The sequence below is a fragment of the Haliotis rubra genome, unplaced genomic scaffold (genome assembly GCF_003918875.1).
Source record: "Haliotis rubra isolate DU_JTF1 unplaced genomic scaffold, ASM391887v1 Scf2293, whole genome shotgun sequence".
In the NCBI taxonomy this organism is placed as follows: domain Eukaryota; kingdom Metazoa; phylum Mollusca; class Gastropoda; order Lepetellida; family Haliotidae; genus Haliotis; species Haliotis rubra.
In genome coordinates, this window is record NW_025766329.1 from 1 (window position 1) to 20579 (window position 20579).

Consider the following 20579-nt stretch of genomic DNA (forward strand, 5'->3'; position numbering starts at 1 on the left):
AGAATATTGTCACCATTGTAATCAGCTTCCAGCTTTCTGTATATTTATCCGATCCTTGATGATGTTCAAACCTGAGAGCAGTCAATTTGGCAGCTTCAAATGGTGTAACCAGGGTCAGATCTGTTGTCAGTTCTTTCTCACTGTACAGATCAAGGAATTGGTAGGATCCATCAAAAGCTATTCTGTCTGTGGGACTCCATGTAGCCTCAATGTGAGATTGGTATTTCTGGTTTCTGTTGGTGTTGTGTAAAGCCAACTTGATGTTATCAGAAAGAGATATTAAACCTTCCATTTCTGAAAGGGATGTGTAACCGAAAGACGCTTCACCTGTGTGAGTACCGGTCATTGGAGTTTGTATTGTGCCTGTGGACCTGAACTTCCGTAGTTCACCAGCATGTGTCAAAGAGATTTCAGCAGAATCAAAGTTTTCAAATGGTGTTGAGATACGTGCAACTGCCGTGTAGGGCGTGGTAGACATGTCAACAGTTGATTCAAGACCAAAGTGATTGCCATTTCCAGCATTCAGTTTGCTCTGTAGATTGTATCTGTCAGTTCCATGCTCAAATGATGTGGATGCAGAGAGAACCTCATATTGTCTGAAAGGTGTAGTCAGTTTGACTTCCACGTCATACTTTGGCGAAATTGTAGCATGGAGTTCTCCTGTAACTTTCTGTCCTTGTGCATACTGTACAGCAGCATTACAGTTGATTCCATTAGTTGTTGCAGCATGATCAATCTCAGCTTTTGTGAACTCGTAGCCTTGGAAAGGTGTAGTAATTTCTAAGCTACTTTCTAGACGATCAAGGTCATGACTGAAATGGTTGATTTTGCAGTGATCTTTCTCCTATCCATGAACTGGACCATACTTTGAGAAGTAAAACGAGTCCATGTACCAGAATGGTCAAAAGAGAAGCCAAGGTTTCTGTATGGTCTGAATGGTGTTGCGATTTTGACCTGACCATGGATGTCGTCCAGTGCTCTGAACTCGGCTTTCACACTTGCTTTCCTCTGGTTGTAATCACCATTGATACTCATTTTCATATTCTTAAGTTCTCCTTCTTTGTGGAATTTGATATTTCCTGTCTGTCCAAGTCCCGCCAGATTGAAGTTAAATCCTGAGCTGATGTCAATATCCCCATTTCTAAGCCGGAAGGATGAGTCCGAGGAGATGGAACCACCAGTGCCCATGCTGGCTGAAATCTGATTTTTGAAGTTGGTTGGTCTCCCACTGAAATCTACACGTGCAACAATATCTTCTGTGTATGGATTTCTGATGGATAAGTCAGTCAAGAGTCGCCTTGAACTGAAGACATTGTTTAGAGATGCTTCTAATGTTTCCTGTCTGATTCCAATGGATCCTTTAGCTTTGAGATTATTGATATCCCCTTCCTTACTGTAAGATACCCTCATGCTCTCCAATCCTTCAATGTTGCTGACTACATTCAGGTTACCGCTCATAGAACTACCAGTTTGGCAGTCCAAATCTGCAGTGAGTGTCTTCCCAATAGCTTGCAGTTCCAGGTGACTCCTGCAGTTGCCAATAGGCCCATCGTGGGTGAAAATGATTCTGCTGGTTTCGAAGCTTCTGAAAGGAGTTCTCAGTGTAGCACTAATGTCTATTGTTGGTGACATCATGCCATTTACAGTCATCAGTACTTGTTGACGCTGACCATAGTTGACATCCATGGTGGAGCTAAGACGGCCATTCTTCAGTGAATGTTTGTACTCTGCAGATTGACTTTCATATCCTTGGAAAGGTGTTTTGAGTTCTGCGCTAGCTTGAATATGTGTCAGTCCAGATTTTAAGAAGACGACTTTGCCTTCAACAACTTTTCCATCCATGTAGCGAAGATTTCCTTCAGTATTAAATCGTGATAACGATCCTGAGTGCTCAATAAAGCCTCCCACATTTCTGAAGTTCTGGAAAGGACTCCTGATCGTCACAGATGCCATGATTCTGTTCTTCAAACTTGCACTGAGATCTACTTCAAGTGTAGAATCTTTGATGTTAAGAAGTGCTGTAGATTTCAGATCAGTGAGATCCCCCTTCCACTCCAATGGAACCTTTCATACTTTCGTAACCAGGAATGTTTGTTGTGATAACGAGATCACCTTTTGTTGATCCTATGTTTGCAAAGTTGGTCTGTGCAGTTAGTCTGGTCTTGGCAAACTCAAGTTCTGCATTGTTTTTCATATTTCTGAGAGGGCCAGTGGAAGTGAAGATTGCTCTACTAAGTTCGAAGTCCCTGAAGGGAGTTTTGATCACAGCATTTACATTGATATCTCTGGCTGTATCTGCAGAGATGTCTGATGTAATCCTCTGTCCGTTGCCATAGGTGACTGCTGAGTTGGATTTAAAGTAATTGCTCCTGGAATCATGTCCATATTCGACGGTCATCATTTCATAGGAAGTGAAGGGTGTCTTCAGCTCGGCACTTGTTTTCATCTGCCTGTATCCATTATTGAAGAACTTAATTTTACCCTCAATTGTTTTGCCATCCATGTAACGGAGCATTCCTTCGCTATTAAAATCATTCCAGTTGCCTGTGTGTTCAATGACAATGGCTGTGTCTCTAAAGTCACTGAAGGGGGGTTCTAAGAGAAAGGCTTCCTCTGATGTCTTGTGCAATTCTACCTGTGACATCGGCTTGAATGGTGGAATCCTTCAGGGAGGCTGAAGCAGTACCTCTAAAGTTCTCGCTGCTTCCCTCCTTGTTGAGAGATGCCTTGACCACTTCCATACCCTCGATGTTAGTGATGATGGAGAGACTGGCTCTGGTGGACGTTCCGTGTTCAAATGATGAATCTGCAGTGACTGTATTGCCCAGGAGTTCCATTTCCGCATGACTTGTGCAGCTGACAATAGGCCCAGAATGAGTAAACATAAGTTTATTGTTTTGGAATCTGTCGTAGGGTGTTTGAACAGTTAGATCAAAGCTGATCTTAGGTGATGTTTGGATATTAAGATCAGATGTAATTCGTTGTCCACGTCCATAGAGAACGAGAGCATTTGATGTCATTTGAGAATCATCCATTGAATGGCGGTATTTGAGAAGGGAAGATTCATATCCCAGGAAGGGAGTCTTGATTTCTGCTTTGGTATCAATATGAGCCAGGCCAGATTGCCAGAAAGTCAGGGTGCCCTCCAGAGACTTGCCATCCATGTACCTGATAGTGCCTTGACTTGTAAACCTCTGCACGTTTCCAGAATGTTGAAGAGAGAGTCCAACATCTTTGTAGTCTTCAAATGGTGTCTGCATGGTGAGAGATCCTTCATATTTGCCATCAGTCTTAAGTATAAAGGACACATCAACTTGTTCATTGTCCAGAATTCCAGTTGCTTTGGCGTTCATGTCACTAATGTAGCCTTCTTTGTGAAGCTTGAGTCCAATGTTTCTGCTCCTCCAATCTCTTGTGAGGGCAAAGGTGGTAGATACATCTATCAATGGATACCTGAAAGTGAATGCTGATTCTGAGTTGAAGGAGTGTCGTGATCCAACAGCTCCAGATACCTTAGTTGAGAAGCTTCTTAGTTGGCCATCATGATCTATGCCAAATTTGATGTTATCGGAAAAGGGGGATTTGACAAGAAGTGTTGTGTCCAGGCGTCCATTGGAAAATCTGTTCTGGCCAGAGATGTCAATTGTTTGATCTCTTCCATAGGTGATGATGATACCGCCTCGTATGTTATTCCAAAGGCCACGTTTGTTAAGTGAAACTTTAGTTTCTTCCATGCCATTAAATGGTGTCTTGAGTGTGAATGTCCCAGTTGATCTAAAGCCATGACGGAAATCAAGGTCGACTTCTCCAGTTTTCCTTGTCATTTGAATTTCTCCGTGACTCTTGAAATCATCCCAAGTGCCCTCATGTCTGACAGATAGCTTGTTGATTTCATAACCATGGAAAGGTGTGGTGATGACCAGACTGCCATCATATCCCTTTGCCCAGTTCAGTTTCAGATCGCCAGCCAAGTTGCTGTCAGACGCAAACGTAACATCAGCATGTGTTTGTAGAGAGCGTCTTCTGAGAGCATGTTTTAGGGATGCACTCATGTGTTCCATGTTTTCAAATGGAGTCTTGATGGTGACGTCCATGATAATGGGGGTTCCAAATGCATAGACAGCATCAAGGCTAACAGTTTTCCTTGGATAGTATTCTGTTTCAATGTGTGAGCGTCTCCCCTTGCCTGTAAGTTGACTGCTGGCAAACACCTGCACGTACTGATAGTCAGGGAATGGAGTATCTATCCTCATCTTTCCATTCATGTCGTCGAGGTTCCAGTTCAAGATCCCAGCAAAGTTTCCCAAAACAGGAGTGATAGCAAAGTTAGCTTTGCTCATGAAGTTTCTCCTGCCACCATCGTATGAAAGTGCTGCCTCAAAAGATTTGTAGTCATCAAAAGGCGTCTTCAGTGTTGCCCGATAATTGTTCAGGGTGTCAGGAGTAATGTGTGCTTCAAATTCAAAGGCCTTTCTGATGTCATAGCTGAAACTTCCTCTTGATATCAAATCAGATCCTTCCCTCTTGTGAGATGCCTTCAAGACAATGTCTCTGAAGTTTTCAAAAGGACTTGTCATCCGTAGACTTGTTTCAATATTCTCTTTAGATGGAGCAGCAAAGGAACCATCAAGCGACATTTTGTTATATGGAGACCATTCTAATTCAGCATGTCCTGAAAGTGGATAAGTAAGATAGCGAGCACTTATCTTCCCTTTGAGGTCGGTCACAGGTGATGCCAGTGTAAAGTCCGACTCTGTTTGCCCATCAGATCTAATGTAGTTGATTCCTGCTGACCCAATAATATCCTCTCCTTGCTTGATGTTAGAGGAGTGGCGGATAAAACCTCTTCCGTGTTCATGGTCAAGGTTGATGTCAAGACTGCGGATTGGTTTCCATGGAGTTTCAATGGTTACTCCTCCCAAGGCCTTTGTTCTGGTGGTTGAAGCATGGTTTCCAAATATGTTGACAAAGATGCGTCGGCCCCTGCCCCATTCGGTTGTCATTGTACTTTTCACGTCATTGTGAGTATTCCTGTGTTGCCAGTTGTTGGTGAACCGGTAGCTTGGAGAAGAGAGTGTGAGCTTACCGGTGTTTTGGAACTGCCATCCAGATCTTGCATGGTCCATATCCAAATCATAGGTGTATTGATCGCCATTGACATCCAGAGCAATGTCAGTCACAAACTTTCTGAAATCATCATTGTGAGAAAGACGTAGATTAACAGCTCGCATTCCCTTGAAGTTGGACTTGAAATTCACGGTACCCTCCATGTCCCTTTTCTGGTCAGTGCATCGGTTCTCCCCAGTCAAAATGAGCTTGGCATTCTTTCCCTCTAAGCTTCCCTTAATGATGGTGTTAAGAGAAGTTGTCATTCTGTGATCTATTTCGGTGCTGAACCTTCTGTATCCTTTGAAAGGGGGATGTTCCTGTGATAGTCAGGTCAAGGTTTCTTACAGAGAAGGGTTTCTTCATGCTGACAGCAGAAGAGATCTGATTTTTCTTTCCACCCCAGGAGAGTTGCATTGAGGAGCCATATTTCTTGTCATTGTTGTCACTACTGGCCTGGGCCATTAGATCTTCATATCCTTCAAACGGGGTCTTCACTCTCACAGAACCATCAAGTGACTGACCACTTCGTGTTTGGACCTTTTTTGAAGGATGTATCTACTTTGATCTTCTTGTCAGTGTCCCAAGAGACATCAGCACGTGTAGTATACTGTTGGCCACTAGCATGTTTGATATTGAACTCCACATCTCTGGTTGGGTATTTCATTGCAACGGTGGAAGCAAAGTTGCCAGATGACTTGAGGTTGAGTTTTCCTGTGAGGAGAAATCTCCTGGAAATGTCCTTGTCAGCATCCCACTTAGCATCAGCAGAGCCCTCGTATGTGACACCTCGCCTTCCACCCTCGACCTGGAGAATGACATGTCTTGTGGGGTATGTAATGTCCATGCTCCACTTGGCACTTGGCGTCTTGGAGTATTTATAGCCTGTGTTGATTCCATAAACCTCACCAGCATAATCGGCCTGTGCAGAAAGCTTGAGGTCCTTGTTGTTCAGGTTAGTGGAGGCAGTCAGTTGGATTGGCTGGATGTAATGTAGCTTGATGTCAGATTTCACCTGGTGGGCTGCATCTCTCTGTCTTTTGTAGGTTGTTACCATAGTAGATTTTTCTTTGTCCATGAAGAAGGTCATGGAGTGTGTGTAGTCTTTCTTGGACTGGATTAGATCAGTCTTCAGATGGAGTTCTTTGCCTGGATAAGAAAGCCTTGCTTCACCCAAGAGATTCAGTGTCTTCTTTCCACTATTTCTCAGATTGAGAGCAGCATCAATTGTATTTCCTTTGCCATAGCCAAATGTCATGGTGGAATTCAGATTGCGACTGTCTTGGATATGCTTTCCTTTCAGGCTCAGTTTCACATCCTGAAACAATAATGAATTCAACCATGAAGTAAACCTGAAGAAATTGTTATGTAGGTGATGAATATGTATGGTTTATAACAATGATACAATGTGCCATTATTTGTTAAGTGCAGTTGATTCTTAGTTATGTGTGCGACCTTATAGCTATGTTAGGTACGATCAAATAGCTCACCAGTGGTCCCACAGTAGTTTTCATTGTGTAGTCAACTTTGGCTTTGGACCCAACGTCATGGTTAACAAGAGCATAGCCTGTGATCTGACGGGAGGAATCTTTGGATTTAGGTCCATATCGGAATGTTGCACCAGCTTCTGTGTGTTTGTTGTTGTGAGAGAAGTCAAGATCCGTGAAGAAATTGACCTCAGGGAATCTCTTGTCTTCGAAGTTTCTGTAAAAACATTATCCTGTGTACACACATGACACCTGATTTTACAAAGTAGCATTTACTATTACTAGGGTTGTGATACCGGTTCGGTGAATAAGAATTTGATGTATGAATGTTTACTTACGTGTTCAGCTGGTAGTTCCAGAGGGACTTGGCGCTACGATCAGTGTATTTAGAGCTGAATGTGATCTTGTCCTTCTTGATACTTCGGATCTTAGGCAGATTGTAGTCGAGAGTTAAAAAGGTGCTGACTGTGCTCGTCTTGGTCTGTACGTTGCCACTAAGCTTGGTGACCAGGAAACGGGAAGAAAGTGTTACACTTCCGCTGTACTTGTTCTTAGAACCACCTGTCTTCTTGATGTCACCTGATTTGGACATACATGGCCGTTGAATACATTCATAAGTGATATGATGTTTTTTGAAACAACATTTGATACTGTGTTTAATATGTTGTTATTTGAAATATAATAATTTGCAACAACAAACTGACAAGTCATTGAAACTTAAGGTTACCTGGTGAAGAGTGAATTTCTTATATAAACGTGTTGTGATTGTAAAATGTTGGCATTCCTAGCCATTCCTAACTTAAGTTTCCGTAATACTTACATTTCAGAGTGATTGGTTTGTCCAAGACCTTGTGTACATCCAGAGAGACACCTCCCTTGAGTGATTTGCCCTCTTTATAGTCTCCTGATCCAGAGAGAGAGACGAGTTGAAGTTTGGGGGTCTTGACTGTTAATGTTGGGATGACTTTGATGATGGACTTCTTCCTGCCACTGTTCTGGTACACCAAACCAGCCTCGAGAAAGTAGTCCTGCTTTGGAGCAAGGCTGAAGGTACCCATCACACTCTTCTCAATTTTCGAGTTCAGTAAGGCAGCTGCAAGAGTAAGTTAGGTCTAAGAAACATGAAACATGGTCTTTAGTTGTGGTACTTTGTATAGATTGAGGCCATGGTTCTTGTGGAAAGTTGTCTGCTTTGAAATTTGTACTTACATCTAAAGCTGATTGCATTTGGTGTTACTCCATTGAGGGTTAGTTCAGCACTTGCTCTCTTAAGTGCTTCAGCCTCTACTGTTCCACTGAGTAGGATAACTTTGGCTCCTGGGCGTCTGATCTCCAGGCGGGGCATGTAGGTCACAAATGTCCTTACTTTCTTGATACCAACTTCGCTGATGATGCCATATTCTCTCGATTCATCGACAATCAGATTGCCCTTCATGCCGATCTTCTTACTTTCATATGCCATCGATCCTGTAAAGTGACATGAATAGTTTTACTTTCAATCTTAGTATGTTATGACAAGATTTTATGTTTCTTCAAACTACTGCAGCAACAAACAACAACACAGAGAGAAAACCCCATCCAAGTAACACACCTTTGAATGCTGCCTTCTTCCATGGGGACGCCAGGTTGATTTCAAGGTCTTTGGTTTTCTTATTTAGAAGAAAGTCGAAAGCCAAAGATCGATCAGTTCTGGATCCAGGTGTGTTCAGAGCTATCTGAGCAACAGTGGAATACTGATTCTGAAAAGAAGAAGAAACCAATTGTAAAATACTATCTCAGTGAATTCAATAGTTTCTAAAAATGTACATTATAACTACAAACTCCGAAACGACCGAAAACGTGGAAGCATGTGAGTGTTTTGAAAGGCTAACTGTATGAATCTACATACTGACCGTTGATTGTTTAGCCATGAGTTTGTAGCCAGTGTGTGTGTCCCTCTTGTAAAGAACAAGGCTTTGAGAGAAGGGCCCTGTGAAGGGGGAAGTATGGAGCAGCATCTACCATGGAAGCATTAGACCACTGGAATTCATTACAGAGCTCAAGGCCAGTGATGGTGGCAAGTCTGGTTCCTGTGCACAGTTCCAGCCTCTTTCGGTTGTCTGTGACCAAGTCTTGTTTCTTCTCCTGATCACCATGAATGCTGAAGAACTCTGTGCTGTAACATATGAAAGAAAATATTAATCTTTATTACTATGATTTTTTGATTAATTGCATATGTGTGAAGCATGTACTGTCAACAACACCACACTTTGTATTATGTATATATGTATTTGTATTAAGGGACTGAAAGTTAAAAATGCTTACTTGACATCAAGGATTTCCATTTTCTGTTGTGGAAAGTCAATGTCTGCACTAAGAATCTTTCCCCGGCTGAGTTCTACACGCCCTTTCAATGCAGTGCTGGAATGCCAGGTATTGACAACTCGAAGGCCGGTTTTGGTGACAAAGGCATCCATGCTCATTGTTCCAACAATCTTGATAGCTCCACTGAAAAAGGTCATAGGTTCGGATTCAAGCAAATATATAATATCAAGTACATATGCATTGAATGTGTGATAACATTGGTCTTTTTCCTGAAAAAGAATTGAGTACTGAAAGTTTACCTTGGCTTGATGTGTCCATCAATGAGGAGACTGCTTGGTGAAGTTGTCATTTTACGGAGGTCCACTTGACCAGAGGCCTGGAGGTCGATGGTGGCTGTTCCGTTTACAGTGAGATTGAGGGGGAGACCGGAGCTGGTAGGGATAATCATGCTACTGTCCAGGATTATCATACTCTGAGTGAAGGAGTAATCTTGCTTCTTGGACATCTTGATAAGGAAGTCCAGAAAGTTGAAGTTCTTGATGGATGCCAATGGATCTACGCCTTTGAAATGGTCATAGTACATTTCATTGCCAAAGATCCTCATGTATAAGTCTCCTCTTAGGTGATCAAGGTTGACAGTACTCTGAAAGAAGCAGCAAATTGAGGTTTGAAACACACGCATACATAAAGGTGTGTATATGTGTGCGCCCTTAGCGAAACAAATGATTGATTGAAATGTAAAAGTACCTTTGGTTTCTTGGCTGCCTTTCCTCCAAAGTAGCTGTAAGGGCCAAGGTAGTTCTCAATGAGATACTCCACTCCTTCCATGCGTCCACCAAGCTCCAAAAGATTGAGAGAGTTCCCAAAGAGATCCACTGTCATATTGAGCATAGCAGAACGAGGAAAGAAGGATTTATCTGAAAAGATGACATTACTCTCGAGCATGGCGCCAGTGTTGAATTTCTCCAGGAATAGAGAACCTTCATAGTTGCGTGAATACTTGAGTGTTGAGAGGTCGAAATTCCTTCCAAGGGTTTTGTCCTCGAGGATTCGTCTGATGGTCTGCTTCTGTGGACTGGATGTTTCCATCAGGTTGGTTAGATGAGACCAGACAAAGGATCCAACTTGATTAACTTTCTCCGACTCGAGAGACGCTTGGATTCTGCTGAAGACATCTTCAGATGGACACTGCATTACAGCCAAGTAGGCTGCAATTCTCAGCTCGGCATCCTCATCGGAATCTTGGTAGATGGTCATAACGTTGCTTCTCTGAAATGAAACACATGTTCAGACATTACAATTGTATTGGATATCATATGACATTTAAATGTAAAAAAAGTATGAATGAGTAAGTTTTGAAAATATATCTATAACTCACATCGGCAGTACAGGGCAGTCTTCTGTAGGCCTGGATGGCAGCTACTCGGACCTCCGTGGGGTTGGATTGTTTGTTGAAGCAGCTGCTAATTGTAGTGGCCAATCTGTCCAGATGGCCTGCATTTCCGAGAGCACGAAGGGCCACAAGACTCGTCTCCAGATTAGAATCTCTGATGTAGCAGCCATAACCAATGGTCTTCTCCATGGTAGAGATGATATTTGTGATCGTGGATTCCACAGAACAGTCTTCGTGATGGTTGCAATAGTTATTGACCATAGTGGAGATTGGAAGCATGGCGGCCTTGCTGTACTGAGGGGTGTCAAGAAGTGCCTACAAATATATACATTCAGAGTTGGTATATAGTTGGTCATGAGATGGTTATTTTCACTGTTTTGATTGAGGGTGAACACAATCATTGTACTTTTTTGTGATGTTTGTGATCAGCTCACCTTTACTTCCTGCAACATCTCCATGGTGGGGTAGTGGATGAGAGACAGGGATGTGATCCACATGGTTGCCTGTGCTCCAGTGACCTCTCTTTTCAGCAGAATGTCTTTCAAGAACGTGACAGATGCACTTGTGCTGGCCATCGGGATAGTGTCCAGGAAGAACTTCCTAGAATGAAACAAGATTTGAAGGTTAGTCAAAGTTAGAAAAACAGATGTTTATGAATAATTGTTGTTGATAAGATTTTCATCCAAGAAATATATGTGTACATGATGATAGAATATGGGTTATGATAGTGATATACAAATTGTTTATACTAACTTGACCCTCTCTATGTTGTCAGTGCAGATAGCTCCAGATTTAACTTGCTCGTAGACCCTTCTAATGTCATCAACATTGAGGTTTTTGATGACGTAGACAAGCTCCGAAAACAAGCGTGGTGTGTCCGGGCGGATATCCTCTCGTGTATTCTGACAGATCTCTCGCAGTTTACTCTCAGCGTCTCTCATTGGTTGGTCTTTGTTTCCTGGGCCATAGGCATGTTCAAACACAAGTCCTGCCCGATTCCGAATATAATCTGAAACACGTAAATCAGATAGAAACACAATTAGGAACGTTTATTTAAGATGATGATGATGCTAATGATGAGTGTTATAGTCAATTAATCCCGTGCCTTTTGTTTGTGACACTTTCAAAACTAACTCTGTGAGATCTTTCTACTGCTCACCTTGTCTTGTGGTAACACCAGATCTCTGAGTCTTGTAGTTGAGTCTCTGAAGGACTTTGGTTGTGGCACCGCTGGTGGCTCTAGAGAAGGGCCTGAATGTGTGTGTCTCCCGGATGAGCGCACTCTTGAGGAGTCCATTCTTGTCCAGTTCCTGTTCACACTCGTGTGTACTCTTCATGAGGGGCAGAGACTGGATCTCTGAAGGAACTCTGTACTGCATGCCATGGACTGAGCTGTGATAGCCATTACGATCAGTGCAGCCAAGGAGGTTCTTGCTCTTCTTAATAGTTGTAGAGTACCAGCCACGTGATGCCACCGTGTAGTCTGTTTTGCATTCGCCCGTGACGTCATTCTGGAGAAATAAAACATAAATGTTATGCATGTATGGTATACAAATATGCATCTTGAAGTCTTCAAGAAACACTTATTACATCGAAGAAATGCAGATGTATCCCAATACATGTATTGCATACATAGTCTTCTACATCTTGAAGTCTTCAAACGGGAGAAATACCTATTTCTTAGTTTTACCTCTTTTACTCTCTGATTCTTTTCCAGGTTATCCATACTGTTCTGGACAGCAGTGAGAAGTCCTCTTTTGATGTTGAGAGCCCATGTTGTTTCACCCTCAGCTGGGCACAGTTCTTCCACTATGCCATCTTGGAAGGAAAAGCGGAGGGGCGATCGTTCTAGGTTCCTTCTGAACTCCCCTGACTCATCAGCGTACTTCATTGGTGTAGAGGTTGAAGGATCAGACTGGTATACCTTCACGTCGCGCAGCTGAAACAGATGGTTTGTGAAATGTCACAACAGTAAAACGTTTCGCTTTCAGGTTGACAGGTCCCTCATCTTTAACCATGCCATGGTGTATTGGACATTGCCCTAATGAATATGTGTAGGGTTACCTACCCTAAGAGCCATGTCGCATTTAGACAGGACCTCAATATCAGCTGTTGCCCGAATACCAAGAGTCGCTTGATCACTGGATGCTCCTTCCATGGATGTATGGGTCTGAACATTGTACTCGAATTCATAGGTAGTTCCAGGGACGTAGTTGAATTTGTTCGTGTCTGATACAAAAAATGTAGAAAATTGATTTCATAAAGAAACCGAACAATCTATCTACATACATGTATGAATGGTAAGTATGTTTTTGCCACATTCTATCATAGATATTACGGCATCAAGAACCACTACAATGTGAGACATTTTGCTCACCTCGGCATCGTCTGGCGCAGGATGTCGTCTCGTCGCGGGACTGGTAGGTGATTGGCCCTAAAAGAAAAATATCATCTTCAGTTACGTTTCGCATGACAATTATTCATGTTACGGGCGACTTTGACGGACGATATTGATGTGCAATTTGTTAGGCATCTTCATGTATCTTATAGAGATATCTTTATTACACCAAAATAGTACATATACGCCAGTTTGTTTTAGCTTACATATGTACAGCTCATTTTTAAACATCAGAAACACCCTTCCTAGACATCTATAAAATCGGCCTTATTATACGTTTTAGTGTTGTCACAATTCCTAAACATGCAAATGTTGAAATGACCAAAGTCTATTTCTCATTTACATGAACTCATCTGATTACTGTCACAACAATTCCTGAACGTTTTGCTCAGTTACTTAATCAAGAAGACCCTGTATCCCTAAAAGGGACTGATTCCTAACTCGGCCTTTACAAATCATTTATAACAAGGAACATATCATATAAAAACTATCTTAGTGTGTATGTATCTCCTGGGGTATCGTTATTCCAGATTAATACTAGCAGAATTACACATCAAAAGTCTGATGAAGTAAGTACTTGTCAACTTAATTCTTATATCAAGCAGATGCTTGATCCCACCTCGCTTATTGCAAAAATAATAGCATGTAACATATGAAAATATCTTACAATGTATGTATCTCTTGCGGGCACTGTACAAGTTTAATTGTACAATTAGATTGTAATGACTTACCTGCCAGAGCACTTGCTAGCAGAGCTAACAGCGTAAATGCTGTTGTTGAATACATTGTGTTGGGTTTTTGGGGGGAGACCCTTCCCGCAGTCGTGTTGCTGTGTGGTGGCTGCTTGCTTGACACCGTGTAGTGTAATGGAACGTGTGTCACAGCGTTCGTCGTGGTTTCTGAAGCCAATGCTCTCTGCTGGGTATTATATACAGGTATCCGAAGTGGGTTGGTCAAAGGTGAGACCTGTTGCAGATGCTGACAGGCGGAATCAGTGACTTTTGACCGCGGCGTAGTTGTCAGATGGAGATACAGTAATCTATATATAAACAGTGTACATCAGTAAGCATTCCGATCACTCCAAGTTGCACGTCCCTAGTTGGGGCGTGTGTATCAGCCTGTTCGGCCCATATCGAAATATATACTGCTCGCGTATCAACTCCACGAGCATCGAAGGTTAATTAGGTTATTTAGACTTTGTTCTGTAGCTGTTTCCGAAGTAGTTCAATACATACACTTTTCATTACAGTGAAAGATTTTCGGTGCCGTTTTTGGTCAAAGATTAAAGTTAGTAAAATGACCTAAACATGGAAGCATCGGAATGATTTGGGGAATAACCATACACCTTGAGTGTACAGTGTATGGTTCAGAAATAGGGTGTGTGGATAACAGCAAACAAATATAACTGCAGAAATGTTAACGTGTAAACGGTTTCTTCAAACGTCGAATTATGTTGTCGGGGAGAATGTGAACGTTATCTGGTGTATAATTCTACTTATAAAATGGCCGTTACGTACTGAGGTGAAATATGCAATGTGATCAATGCCTGATTCGAGCTGTGTGAAAATATGCTGCAAGATATTAGTTCTAGATTTTGTCAAGTGAGAGACCTACCGGGTCTCTAGTACACTCTAAGGTATTCTTTGCATGAATGGCTTGGCATTGGAAAGAACAATGTGTCAGTATTTCTATTTCGGAGTTAGGATACAGACATAAGCTATCGTTTGAGCAAGATTGACATACATCCGTCGATATCAGCTCTAAATATTCGTCCTATGATTCTTTCAAATTATCCTTTGGCTTAGAAATGTGTATCAAAGAACTCATTATTTCAAAAGTTCAGGGCTGTGTTTACTCAAATAAGATTTTTCTCACATTAGCTTCGAATTGAAACCGATATATTTATGAACCTCACACTATGATTTTATGCAAAAAACTATATATGGAAAAGGATTACCATTGTTTTAGCATGTACTGTTTAGCAAAATTTAAGATCAAGGTACGTGCCAGAGAAATTCTAATATCATCCTTCTACACATACAATTAACATGTTTATGTCAGATGTAAATAAAGAAATATCAAGATATCTAGCAAAGTTTGTATAAAAACTAAAAACAATCATATGTGTAATTTGATTATCTTGTACATATACCTCCTTCATAGTCAACTGAGAATGTAGAATGGGTCTGTGGTATCCACTACAACTTAACAAACACAAAATACTCAACCACAATATATTAAACACAAGTCTCGAACTTGAAGCAAGGAATTTAAGACGACAGCATGAAATAAGTTTTATGGGTTCAGACAGAGCGCTGCAATCAGCAGTTTGGGCCACGGATAATAAAGAATCTATTCTGTGTTTGAGAAACCTGTCCTCCCTACTGTTTGAGTACGTGCAATGAACCAAGTCATCTGTACTGACCCCCACCTGATACACAGAATCGCCTATCACAACAAGCAAGAGTACAAGGCCATCCTTCAAGGTTTACAGGAGTCAAAGCTGATAACAGGATGTTTGTACATCAGATGCAAGTATCGTTGCATTCAGTTTACCTTTCTTTGTTTAATTGCTGTTCATGTCGAAAATGATACCATTTTTCTTCTTTATGTTGAAATGTATGAATTAGGAAATTCAACGATGTTAGTGTAATGTGATGACAGATTAAACTATTCAGCATTCCATACACTAAACGCCAAAGGAAACGTTACCCTCCTACATTTATGTATTACTTAAACACTATCAAAGATATGTTAGAAGGTACTAGTTTAAAAGATAGCTGAACAAAACCGCTTTATGCCAATCACGAAAATTATTTCTCAAATGCATTCGTATTTAGGTGAAATGCATCTTTTTCAGAAGAATTAAATTGTTCTATTTTCGTCCATGCCGAAATAAACCAATAAGAGTGATTTTGACGTCCAAAGAAAGGTTGAAATAAAACCTTGTTTGAGACAAAGAAAAACCATTTAAAGACATCATTTTTCAACTATTAAAACAAGAAACAACTGTTGTAGAGTGTGTAAAATTGTCAAATAATCATTCCTATGAATATTTTCTGCTGATTTGCATTAGTGAAAACAAGTAAAACGTGTCTGTTATATTGTGAAAAAATGTTTGGGAACATCTGAAATTATCTTTGTTAACATGTTTGCTTGCAAAGTAACATTTTTTCCATTTTCTGTTTACACATAGCAATAGCAATCGCCAAAACGCAACAATATGTAAGCAGTATCTGCATCCATTTCACATGTAGAATGATTCTGTAGGTTATATAGAGAGCCTGGAATGCATGATATGATACACAAGTACGAGACATATGCCACGATTAACAGCTGAAGAGAGAGAAAGAGCCATTGTAATGGTGCAGATGGGGTGGACATACGATGCCGTCGCCAACGCCCTCGGATGCCATCGTATCACGGTTATCAGACTTATTCAGGGCTTCAGACACACTGGGGTCCCCGTAGACAGACCAAGAAGTGGACGTCCACGCATCACAACGCCAGCTGAAGATAGGTACCCCCGCCATTGAGGAAGGAGGGTAACGTTTCTTTTGGCGTTTAGTGTATTTGCTGCGGTTAACCTTCCATGTTGATAACGCTTGTTCCAGATAGATACTGTTATCAGTGATCCGGATACACTACAATGGTACGCTGGTTTACTTTACAAGTTACATAAACTGGGCATCCAGGGAAACAACTGGAAACTACTTCACAACAGTTATACAAAATAGCTATGCTTATGATAACTCTTACGGGTATCTTGTTAAGCAAGATGTTGGTCAAGGCAGAGTTATGTCGACCTGCTTCTTCTTAGTGTTTATCAATGATTTGATTTCTTTTTGTGAGACAGGCTAGCAACGGCCTAAGTGTGTATGGTCTGAGTGTTCCGACTATATTGCTTGCTGACGACACAGCACGTGTCAGTACTTCACCAAAAGGACTTCAAATGGCTCTCGATATTCTCCAGGCATATAACAATAACTAACACTCCTGCAACAAGTACATTCATCATTTTAATAAAACTAAACGTAAAGTTAAAACCGTAAACTACACTCTTGGTAATGAAACACACTGCATCAGCTGATTCCACTACTTATGGCGGTATACTTCTCACCTCTGATTTAACATGTAAATAAAAAATTGAAAAGTGTTGTCAGAACGCAAAACAGAGTGTTAAATCAGGTAAATGCTTGGGACTAAATAACACTGATCTATATCCAGGTGCCAGTGTTAAAATATGGCAAAAATTATTCTGAAAGCCAGAACTATAGTTTGACATTAAAGGGCAGGAACTTTGTTTGCTTGAAAACACACAGCGGTACTTTGCCCACACTGTGCATGGACTAGATATGAGCTCTCCATCTGAATCCACTATTGTAAACTTAGGATTGTGGACCATGATTGATTACACTGATAAGCGTAAACTCCAGTTCAGTTCTTTGACAATCTCCCTTTATGCAGCACTGGCTGTGACAATCTCATAAAACATATTCTGTGCTTCCATGGCTAAAATCAACTATTTGCAACCTTGCTTGAGATCTTCAGTCTGTCTTGTGCAAATACAACACGATCCTAGACCGGGACACATATCCTGTAATTATATACTTTGCAACATATGTCTATAATTTAAAACCTATCTTGAGTTTGTATTCTACTGCCGACACTGTACAGTAGACGCCATCACGATGTGAAGTTTTGATTATATTTCTGCATATATCAAATATGACATTGTCCTGTATGTAAATACTATCATGCATTATGTTTGATTGAATTCATGCATCCATAATTTTGTAATTTCAGAAGAAAATAAAGAATATCTCTCTCTTGTGCAAACGTTTTCATGACATCGTGAAAGGTGTTCTTATGTTGTCGGAACTCGACGGGTTGTCATACGTGTAGTTGGCATGGTGGAAGTTAGAACCCAGGGCATTGTGACCCCAGCCCAGTAATTAGCAGATTACAATGACAAACGATAACGTTGACAACAATCTGATCTGTCTAAGGGCGACAACTAGACCGTTGCATCAGAATGGCTCTGTTTCGAAATCGTGATCAAAGCGACTGTATTCCATAAAACATTTATATCTAAAAGAAAAAGGTTATTCCACATTTATATCTACAATTTAGGTAGTTTAAAATATGTGAAAGTGTGAAATATCTGTTGAACCTGTTCGGCCTAACTACAGTCGCAGTGGGAGGGAGATGGGAACGTAACAGAAGGATTTTACTGAGGAGAGATTAGTGCAGAAATGAGCAATGCGACTTATTCAAAACAGACCATGGCTTTATGCAAAGTAGTGTGCAATGATATTGTATTACAAAGGACACTTTTTAAATGATCATTTTGAAATTAGACTTAGCTTCGTTATAAACGATAGCAGACGTAAAAAATAATAACTTTAATACTGAAACTATTAAGGATGTAGCTACCATGGCGTCTCACTATCACTGTGAAAAGAAACAGGTAGGAGGGGTCGTCTCAAAAGCAAAACCAGGACGGGTGTCGCAGACGGTGGTTGGGGGAACTGAGATATTAGCTAAGATAAGATAATCAATAGAGACATATTCAATACACATGAAACAACTTAAAATATCTTTGAAATGACCCCCTGTGCCTGTGGGCAGCATGCATTTCATGCCATGCGACGGTCCGTTCATACCTGCCTGAGCGACCATGATCTATTGTTTTCACTTTTCGATTTTACGGTCATGCGTCGATATCTATTATGCATCCCCTGAACGCCAGTTAGGCCGATGTGGGTTATTTCGACATAGTGATACGGAGTAACAGCCTAAAACAGTTTTTTTCTATTTAGTCTGATTCCTTTTCGATTTGAATTGCATTCACTATTTTGTTTCATTCCGTGAAAAGTCACGCTTCATTTGCATCCGTTATTTAATAAAGGCCTCCGGCCCAAAGTACATGTGTTGATATGTAAACATAAAACACCACCATTTCAGATTGATTATATCCATATACACAAATATGTCTACATTCAACAACCTCGATATCGAATCCATTCCTCATGACCAATCTTACGCATATACGCCGGCATCCAGTGGGTTAGTACCAACATTTGGCACAATATATGCTTAATAGAATTATGTTAAGCAATTTAAAGTGTGGTACTCTTTTTATTACATATGAAAGAGTAACAGTCTTATGCGGAAAAACAATTTATTCTTTCTTGTGGTTATTTCCGAGCAGTTGCCCAAAACTGCTTAGCTATTAACTCTTTTCGATTTGAATTGGCATTCAGGTTCCCATTTGTTTTATTTTGTTTCATTCCGTGAAAAGCGTCGAACACGCTAGCGTCATGTTGGCATCGTTTGGAATACCCATAAAGAGAAATCCATCTATTCCTGGTTGTTACTATTTTTCATGTTAATGGCTTTAGATGCCTCGTTCTTTTGTACTGAGCTCTCAATTTCTGTAAATATATAGGTGTCATTTTGGTTAACAATAAATCTAAAATCAAAATACACAAATGTCACACTGAACCATATGGTGATTTGATTATAGTAGATGCAACTACATTAACAAATATTTATGGGCCTTTCACTGTCAATCCCATTTGTTTTAGTAATCTAGTTAAGAATATTCAATGAATCAATATACATTTGTGGCGACAGGAATCTAGTCATCTATCCTCCAGTAGGCTTAGCGTAACATTAACACTTCTTTTGCCAGAAATAAGGTTTTGGAATGCATGAAAGATTTTGACTCACCTGACTTTTGGAGAGAAAATACTAAAGACCAAAGTAAAGAAAAACCAGGTAGAACGTTTTGAAACTGAAATCACAGAATTAGAAAATATCGCGTGAGAAGAGTTTCAAACTCTTAATCACTGAACACTTACTAAACTAACCATATAGAGTGTGAGTGAAGTTTTATGCCGCTTTTATCAATATTTACAGCAGCGATATTATCCCAGTGGGGAAGACCAGAAATGGGCTTCATACATACATGAATGCATCATTACATTGAAGGGAATCGAAGCCGGATGTTCGGCGTGACGAGCCAACACTTTGACCTCAAGGCTACCCCATCACCCCTTAACCATATATAAAAAATAGAAGAAGTTCGAGAAGGATATAAACTTGTACAAACTAGAAATGGAATTAAATGGTATCGAGAAGAAGAAAAACCAAAATATCTGTGCCATTTGGAATATGGGAACTACACCAATAGGTTGATAATAAAATAATTGACTCTCCAAACATGGATATAATTGATCGGAAAATGATTATTGAGGAACAAAAGATGTTTTGTGAACAACTATATACTAAACAAGAACAAGGCTCTCAGAGAGGCGCCAACGATGGATCAGTGTCATTGGATCTCATGAGAAACTGTGTGCATGTGTCTCGTAAGACATTGTGTTGATGAGTCTCGTAAGTGAGTGTGTTCTTGTGAGACTGTGTGTTACTGTTTATCTTTAGACATTGTGATTGTTGAACGTGATACTTTGTGTTCTCGTGAGACTGTGTGTTGTTGTGTATCCTTAGACATTGTGTTTGTAAACATGATACTATGTGTTCTTGTGAGGTGGTCTATTATTGTGTATCCTTTGACATTTTGTTTATTGAACGTGATACTTTGTCTTCTCGTGGGACTGTGTGTTGTTGTGTATCCTTAAACATAGTGTTCGTCAAATGTGATACGTTGTGTTCTCGTGAGGCGGTTGAGTACAACAATGTACTACTTGCCTCAAGTAGAAAGTGTCAGTTTAATGACATCAAACAGTTGTCACATCATTAACAGATGACCAGAGGATACCATGCCAGTGTCATTTCTTAGTATGTGACAAATGCAGACGTGAAAATTCCGATAATTCCATCAGCGAAAGTAAAGGTGTAACACCATAGAATACAACAGGAAACA

The 20579-nt window shown here is 40.6% G+C and overlaps 3 protein-coding genes across 3 annotated transcripts; all 3 read right to left on the reverse strand.

The window, feature by feature from the left end:
* Positions 1–2579: 2579 nt before the first annotated feature.
* LOC124277888 lies at positions 2580–5372 on the reverse strand. Its single transcript, XM_046713616.1, has one exon. The coding sequence runs from the start codon at positions 5370–5372 to the stop codon at positions 2580–2582; it is 2793 nt and encodes a 930-aa protein (XP_046569572.1).
* A 245-nt stretch (positions 5373–5617) lies between these two features.
* LOC124277889 lies at positions 5618–8327 on the reverse strand. Its single transcript, XM_046713617.1, has 6 exons — positions 8185–8327; positions 7803–8060; positions 7414–7686; positions 6932–7172; positions 6597–6810; positions 5618–6424 (listed from the first exon to the last, which is right to left on the reverse strand). Exons 2-6 carry the CDS (start codon positions 8053–8055, stop codon positions 5618–5620), a joined length of 1788 nt encoding a protein of 595 aa, XP_046569573.1. The 5' UTR covers positions 8056–8060; positions 8185–8327.
* Positions 8192–13590, reverse strand: LOC124277890 (apolipophorins-like). The gene is made up of 13 exons (XM_046713618.1): positions 13420–13590; positions 12668–12724; positions 12359–12519; positions 11981–12229; positions 11450–11801; positions 11044–11299; positions 10725–10890; positions 10276–10605; positions 9645–10166; positions 9197–9540; positions 8898–9080; positions 8486–8748; positions 8192–8332 (listed from the first exon to the last, which is right to left on the reverse strand). Exons 1-12 carry the CDS (start codon positions 13472–13474, stop codon positions 8496–8498), a joined length of 2928 nt encoding a protein of 975 aa, XP_046569574.1. The 5' UTR covers positions 13475–13590; the 3' UTR covers positions 8192–8332; positions 8486–8495.
* Between the last annotated feature and the right edge of the window lie 6989 nt (positions 13591–20579).

What these genes read in the sequence shown, in the direction of transcription:
- LOC124277888 (XM_046713616.1), bottom strand. Translation starts at nt 5,372, where the DNA reads ATGACAACTTCTCTTAACACCATCATTAAGGGAAGCTTAGAGGGAAAG.
- LOC124277889 (XM_046713617.1), bottom strand. Translation starts at nt 8,055, where the DNA reads ATGGCATATGAAAGTAAGAAGATCGGCATGAAGGGCAATCTGATTGTC. An exon ending in AAATGCAATCAGCTTTAGAT is followed by an intron (nt 7,687 to 7,802) that starts GTAAGTACAAAT and finishes TTACTCTTGCAG; the next exon opens with CTGCCTTACTGAACTCGAAA. An exon ending in AAACTACTGTGGGACCACTG is followed by an intron (nt 6,425 to 6,596) that starts GTGAGCTATTTG and finishes TTATTGTTTCAG; the next exon opens with GATGTGAAACTGAGCCTGAA.
- LOC124277890 (XM_046713618.1), bottom strand. Translation starts at nt 13,474, where the DNA reads ATGTATTCAACAACAGCATTTACGCTGTTAGCTCTGCTAGCAAGTGCT. An exon ending in AGATGTTGCAGGAAGTAAAG is followed by an intron (nt 10,606 to 10,724) that starts GTGAGCTGATCA and finishes ATATATTTGTAG; the next exon opens with GCACTTCTTGACACCCCTCA. An exon ending in GATGGACACATCAAGCCAAG is followed by an intron (nt 9,081 to 9,196) that starts GTAAACTTTCAG and finishes GACCTTTTTCAG; the next exon opens with TGGAGCTATCAAGATTGTTG.